The 7,500-nt window shown below is 49.7% G+C and overlaps 1 protein-coding gene across 4 annotated transcripts in view; it reads left to right on the forward strand.

Annotated features, from left to right (window-relative positions):
* Positions 1 to 833: 833 nt before the first annotated feature.
* The window catches only part of LOC125044588 (zinc finger MIZ domain-containing protein 1-like), a 76,964-nt gene continuing 70,297 nt past the window's right edge, over positions 834 to 7,500 (forward strand). For all 4 annotated transcript variants that reach the window (XM_047641309.1, XM_047641310.1, XM_047641311.1 and 1 more), the window contains exon 1: positions 834 to 2,078. In XM_047641309.1, the coding sequence (XP_047497265.1) occupies positions 2,050 to 2,078 (29 nt within the window). In that variant the 5' untranslated portion in view covers positions 834 to 2,049. The remainder of the gene's footprint in view (positions 2,079 to 7,500) is intronic.

Consider the following 7,500-nt stretch of genomic DNA (forward strand, 5'->3'; position numbering starts at 1 on the left):
CCTGGCGAGCAGTTTTACGCTTACAACTCCCCACCGCACTCTTTTTGCTCATCTATTTCGGTCCCAATCGATTATGATTAAGTATATTTATACAATAGTTGAGGCACTATGACTTCTGACATGCTCTTCCTCCGCTAATGAAACTCATTAATTGACCATATTTATCGTGATTGATAGGGTGGTGGGGGGTAAATTATTCGAGATATTTAAAACAAAAATAATCCTATTAATAAAGATAACACCAATCATCGTGTGAGGGTGGGTGGCAACGGACCGCTCGAGATGCCAGATGTTCGTCACTTGAGAGTTTATCAGCCTCTTCAAGAATGTATCGCAGCTTTCATGTTATGGCCTCTGTGGGTGTGTAACAGTGGTATTCTTCAGCGTAAGAGCAGTAGCGTGCTAAAATATGCCATATCAGAGCAGACTACCTGTGTTTCCTCGAGTGAAAGAGTAGAGGAAGTGAAAATAATTATAAAAGAGGCGCATATGTCGGTGACTGTCGGCGCACCCCGCACTCGGAGATGCCATTTGTTCCTTGCCGCGAAACGCTCACCTCAAACACTATCAATTTTCTCTTCTTCCTGGCAGTTTACTGTCTGTAGCTTTTCATGTAACGAATCAATAATCCTCTTGGAATTATGTTAATTGAGATATCGCCCGAATGAAAAAAATAATTACACCACTTAGGGTAATAGATTGGCGAGTGGAAGGGCCAAGGAGAGACCGTCACAGGGACTTGCGGGAGGTGGTCCAGCCAGCCAGCCAGCGAGCCAGCCAGCCAGCCAACCAACCTACCAGCCAACCCAGCCAGCCAGCCACCGTACGTCGCTCGCTGCCGCCAGTTACCTCTGTTGACCGACCGGGAGGAGACGTGCTGTCGGTGTGCTGCTGCGCTCACCCCTACCTCAGTGAACCACGAGCCTAACGTGCTGTCGTGGTGTTCCCCGAGAGCCTGTGTCAGGATATTGCCCTACAGGTGCCTCGCGATGGCTGTGCTCTTGTTCCGAGTGTAGACAATGCTGACAGGAGAATTGATACAGTGGGATATACAAAATACTAGCTGAAAAGTGTACAGGAGGTGAGCTCCATTGTGCAGTGAAGCAGAAGCTAGTAACAGTGTTTTCTAAACAAAACGCAAGTGTTTACATGTGACACGGAGAGGATTACTTTAACTTACACGATAGACGTTACCTGAGAGGATATATCCAATAATCAACAGTGCTTAAGAAAGAAGAGATTATGGAAGTGATTAATCGGTTATTTGTTCTGAAGCGTGATTTCTAATTGATTGAATTAACATTGGTGAAATCACTGGATGTAGTGGATAACCAATGCACACAAACAATCAACAGTTGATTGTGCTGTACTCAAGTGTGAAGTGTACGAGTGACTACAGGCAAGCAAGTGTTTACTGCAAAACCTTGTGAATATTTGGTGAAAAGTGAGACCGTCTTATCTATGAAATGACATATGGATTTACCCTACGCTAAAAGAAACCGTGCAGAAATATTAGGCTCTTCAGTCCACATGTCAAGGCGAGTGTTTGTGGTGTTCTGACAACACAGGGTTTGGTTGTATAATCAACCATTCCATCCGACAGTTGATAAGAGGGCGCCTGGCGAGGGTGACCTCAGCTGACCCCTCGGGACTGTGACGGCAAGTTTCCCCTCTGACGGAGAGCGCCCCGAGGCACTGACCACGCCAGGATCTGAGCGCTTTGGGAACTGAGATATTTACGTGTGCCTGGAAGGATATATTTACATTGATTTATAGATAAACACCAAAGTGCTTACTCTTTTGTGCATTAAGTGATATGGATTGTAGAGGATTAAGTAGACGGTGACGTATAGTGAGTGAGCTGTGCCCGTGTCAACTGAAGCACGTGTTGGCCAAGCAACCCTGACGGACGGAACCCCCTTCGAACCAGACGTGAGCCGGGCTTGAGGTTGATCTCGAAAGGAGTGTATGACCTTGTGGCCTCGCGTGACCTCACCCTCCTGATGGTGAAGCACGCAGGCCGCGTAAAGTGCCTGGCCCGTGCTGGCCATGGACATGTTTAGCCTTCAGCTGGAGAGGTCAGTACACGCACCATGTGATGTTATAGTGTAGTGAGTGATGCCTGCACAGTTTCGCTTTACTGTGTGTGGTGGTGTTTAATCTTACGATAGAAATGTTCAGTATATCGTTTAAGGATGTAGAATATGTGCATGTGCAGGATGAAAAGAATCACGTGATAGGTGTTGTCACATTTCTGTTATGTTGCGATGTGTACCCTGGAGATGGTAAGAATGCTGTAGATCAAATCATAGACGACTTTGTTCCTCGATTGTGATCTCAGGAAATGAAGTAGATCGCCTCGCTGCTGTAGAGAAAGGCGGTTTCGCCAAGGGAACGAACGGCTTAGATCGGGCACATTGTCACGTCCTCATAGCCTCACGTCGAGCGAATGGGAGTAGCTAGTAACGAGGTTTACAGGAACTTTCTTACGTGCAATGATTGGTGACGAGCGCGTGGGAAAAGTCTGCGGAACACCCAGATAAAGTGAGATTGGTTTCAGCAAAGATTGATTCTGCTTGACTCGCGCTAATTGCTAAAGAGAAAACAGCGCAACTCTGCCTTCTCTACTGTGACCCTCTGAACGTTCTGTTTCTTTGTTTGTTGTTGCTTGCATTGTCGAAAGAAATCATGTCACTGAAAGGTACAGACTTCATTTTGCTCGGAAAGAAGCGGAAGAGCTCATGTGACCACCGTAACTAAATGTACAGTATTAGACGTAGCATTTTCTGAACACGTGATCTTGTGTGATGATATTATAAGGACAGTTATACACGCTCCAAGAGGCATTTCAAATGCATCTTCGGACGCCCTCGACGCGCACCTTTAAGACAAGGCGAGAGAAGAAAACTCAACAATACGGTGATGACTATCTAAAAATAATAGCGTACCATAGTCATCATTTCTCTCTCCCTTTTAAATGACTCCCTTCACCAGCGAGCACAAACCCTTTGTTACCAAGAATTAGGATTGTTAATTCACCATAAATGGCGTGGCGGTTGTGACTAACTGAACATGAGGCCGACCACGCTATCCTCGTGCCACCAGTTGTCCCAGAGCTGATCCCTCCCTCCTTCCCTCCCTCCTTTCCTCCTACCCTCCTACCCTCCGCCCTCCCTCCTACCTTCCTTCCCTCTCTCCTGTCCTCCTACCCTCTCCCCTTCCTTCTCCTCCCTCCCCTCCCTCCCTCCGGCAGTGAAAGAATCGGGAAATACAATCAATAGAAGGGGGAGGGAAGGGGATGGAGGGAGGAGGGTTATACACGAATTTAACGGTGATTATTTACTGTCGTTAGGCTTTATTTCAGTTCGATGTTCAGCTCTGCAATATCTGATTTTTCCCCTTCTCTCCGTGAAACGTACACACAGATATGAACAAAACCCAATGGACACAACTACAACAGAAAGATATACATATAAGAGAAAAGTCGAAAAAAAATCCTTTGTACCCATATTGATAGCTTCTGTAGCTTCATAAATAATATCACGCGTCGGCAGCGGCTAAGCACCAGTGTTACCAAACCAACGACAAATTTACCAAAATGATCGAAAACGCGCGACGATACAAAAGAACAATCAGCGTTACGCTCGGAAACGCCCCGCTTATGTTGGCAATACAATGCGATCGTGAAAGCCAAGAGGGTACGATATGTTTTCCGCAACTGGAACCGAGGAGCCATGACGGCTCGGGACAAGTAATTGTTTAATTTATATCTCCTCTTAAATATACTTTGGACTTGAGTTTACTTTAGCGGTTGAGATGATTTCGTTTTAATATCTCTTTTGTGTATGATATTAAATGCGTCTTGGAATAAATGAAGTCGGCGAGAGAGGGCACGATAGAGCTTGGGGTGTTTATCATAGCATGAAAGATTCCTCAAAATCAAACGGAATGTTTTTGCGGTCGAGTTGTGAGTTAGTGCTTTGTGTGCGGGCCCGCGGTAGGGGCATTTAAAGGCTCATAGGGCGGGCGAGGATAGAGTGGGGAGGTTGGCCGGGGGGAGGAGGGGTAAGGAGAAGAGGAGGAGGGGTGGGATAAGAGGAGGAGGTGGGGTAGGGGAAGAGAAGGAGGAGGAGGTAGGAGTCTTGTTAGGGCCAAGCGAGAGGTCACAAAAATCCTCCTGGCTCACGTGCATTCCAACGCTTCGTACCCTTAGGCCTATTGTCGGAGAAGGATGTTTCACTCACAGTGTATACCAGTGTGAGTGTGTACACACACACACACACACACACACACACACACACACACACACACACACACACACACACACACACACACACACACACACACACACACACACAATACAAACATTCCCACATTTTTGTATGTGTGCAGACCATCTTTTCATCGTTTCTCTTCTTTTCTCTCCCTTGTTACATCAATAGAGACTGTCGCATTCCCAGACAAGCCTTAAGTCGCTCGCCCAATTATCCCTAGACCTTGAAACACGACACCTGCAAATTAATTGTGGCAAATTCCCTCCGAACTTTTCCCACGACGAAATAAAACCTATCGTATGTCTCCAGAAACCGTTTCGAATATTTGAGTTGGAACAAACCATGAGAAAGAGAAAGGGGAGAGAGAGAGAGAGAGAGAGAGAGAGAGAGAGAGAGAGAGAGAGAGAGAGAGAGAGAGAGAGAGGAGTGGAGAAGAGAGTGGGGGTAGTCGTGAATTACGGTCAAGTAACTGTTATCAGGGATATCAGATAGTGACCTCCCTCTCTCCCTCTCTTCCCTCCCTCTCCCCTTCCCTCATTCCCTCCCTCCCCCACTTCCTCTCTCCCTCTCCCTGCCCCTCCTTTCCTTTCCTCTCCCACTTCCTTTCTCCCCGCCTGCCTCCCTCCCTCCTTTACCACGTTGTCTGCCCAAAGAGTGGAGCGCAAAGGAGGTGCTTAGCGTGCGTGCTCTCCACCGTCATAAATTATTCTATTATCATGATTTCTAGGTAGATTTGATCGATAGCTGGTTGATGTAAAACGAGTTGATGGAGGACGTTTAGCCTTGGTCGTTACAGGCAAGGAGCTTCTCGTTATTTATTCCCTTCGAAAAGTGATCACGTAAAAGTAAGAAGAAGAAAAGAAGAAGAGAATGTCTCCTCCGTGAACCGCCCTCCCCTCCCCCCGATCCATAGCACAGGTCAATAAACCTAATTTACATATTACCTTCCATTTGCCTATTTACCTTCCAACCCCACCACGACCTCGGTGGCGCTGGCTCGTGGCATCCATCATCAGCGTTGAGCAGCGGGTGTATATCACTACACACTGACAGCCGGAATGACAACGCGCCCCTCCAAACCTACACATTTTAGGAGCGGCGGCGATCTCCAAGGGCCCCGGAAAAGCCGTCGCTGGCAACTCGAGGCGGGAGCGAAGGCAGGTTAGAGGTGCAGATCAGTAGTGTAACCGACCACCGTCTAGTGGCAGACGCGTTGGTAGGAAAATCGTGGGAAGTGACCTAGCTCTCTTTCTCTAAGGGTGAAGGGAGGATGGCTGGAGGGTAGGGTTGGAGGTTAAAGGGGTTAGGGGAGGCAGAGAAGGGAGGGGGACTGTATGAAGGAGTCGAGGCTTCTTGGCTTGGAAGGGGCACGCCAAAGAGGTCAGAATGGTATAGGAAAGAGGGGGGTTGGGTGCTGGAGGAATGCATTGTTTGTCGGGGCGGGGGAAGGGACCGGTATGGTACAGGGAGACTGCATAATATGAGGAGACTTCATGCAGGGAGGGAAAACAATGTTAAGCCTCATTTAACCCTACTATCTATGAACTTAAGGTTACGTAGGTTATAATACGCTTAGTGGCTGGATTAGCCTCGCCACTTTGTAAGAGATTTTGTGCAGAACAGCAGAGGGTCGCCAGGCCGTGGAGGAGCCTTTTGTGGGGAAGCGGGTCATACGGCGAGGGCGGAATGAGGGGTCGAGGTCATAGCATCTCCTTATTTCTATCTTCATCATTACTCGTACGTTTCTTTGTTTCAAGTCATATGAAGATAGATACCGATGCGGGAGTACTAACAAGCATGCCTGTGAGTCTGTTTATGTATCAGTGCCATGTGTGCTTCTGTAAGTGTATGTGCGTGTCTGTTTGTGTCTATGTGTTCGTTGGCACGTGAGATGACCAGCCTGATCCGTGGACATGGCAGCGGTCCGAGGAAGAGGTGAACGGTCAGGCGGTCAAGCACTGGAGCCTCTCAAGTCTCGGAGCAGTAAGGTCACGCTGAACTGTCACTCTATAGTGTTTCCTTTGGGTAAACATAGCGCCAGGTCGTAGGTCAGGTCACGCCCCCATCGCGGATCTGAGTGTGTCATCGCAAACCATGGGACTCTTACCGTGAAACTACCCTGAGTTTGTTTGCTAATTATCGTAATTATCATTAGGACACATTGATTAATGAAAGAATAGAAAACTGGACGGCACAGTCACAAGTGCACACAAATACACACATTCTCAGACGAGTCACCCCTTCACCTCCGCGCGTCACCTTCACACACCTCCTCCCCCTCCTCCTCCTCCTCCTCCTCCTCGTATCTCTCCCCCTCCCCGTCCTTTTACTCCTCCTCCTCCCTCCCCTCCTCCTCCCCCTTCTTCCACGCACACCACCCACTCTTCATCCGAGTTCCTCCTCCCACCACACTCCTTCCCGCGTCTCACTCCCCCGCACCCCCCTCGCACTAACCCTCCTCCTTCCCCAGCCCCCCTCTCGATCTCCCTTCCCCGTATCCCTTACCCTCTCTCTGTAACCCCATCGTCCTGTCCCTCCACCCCCACCGTCTCCCTCACCCCGTGTCATTCCCCCGTATCCTCCTCATCCTCATCCCATCTCCCGTCTCTCCTTTTACATCTCCTCCTAGATCTCCACCCCCGCCCTCTTCTTTCTCCCTCCCCCTTCTCATTCCACCGTCGTCCCGTCTCCCTCCCCCTCCCTCTCCCTCTCCCTCTCCCTCTCCTTTCGCCTCTCCCCGGCCTCCTGTCTCCCTCTCCCCCGTCACCCATCCTCCTCCTCCTCCTTCCCCTTGCTCCCGTCACCCAGGCTCCTTCCCCTCTCCCTCTCTCCCCCGTCTCCGAGGCACCTCCCCCTTCCCCTCGCCCCCGTCTCTCAGTCTCCCCGCCCCGTCCCCCTCGCCCCCGTCTCTGGCCCCGCCGCCATACAGCCAAGGAGACAGTCCCGCGCAAGAATTCGAAAGTTTCGCTGTACTCGATTCATGTCACGGTCCCTGATTCCCGGAGGGTCACGACGCTCGCTGGGGTCAGGTGTGGGGGGGGGAGGGGAGAAAGGGAGGAAAGAAATGAAGAAGGGGGACATGAGAAAAAAGAAGAGGGGAAAGGGGATGGGGCATGGGAAGAAAGAAAAGGGGAAAGGGAGAGAGGGGGTTATCCGTGCCAGATGTAGAGGGAGGAGACGTCTGGTTGGAGAGAACGGAGGGGAGGTCGAGGGAGGGGTGAGGGGA

The sequence above is a fragment of the Penaeus chinensis genome, chromosome 36, assembly GCF_019202785.1.
Source record: "Penaeus chinensis breed Huanghai No. 1 chromosome 36, ASM1920278v2, whole genome shotgun sequence".
NCBI lineage: Eukaryota > Metazoa > Arthropoda > Malacostraca > Decapoda > Penaeidae > Penaeus > Penaeus chinensis.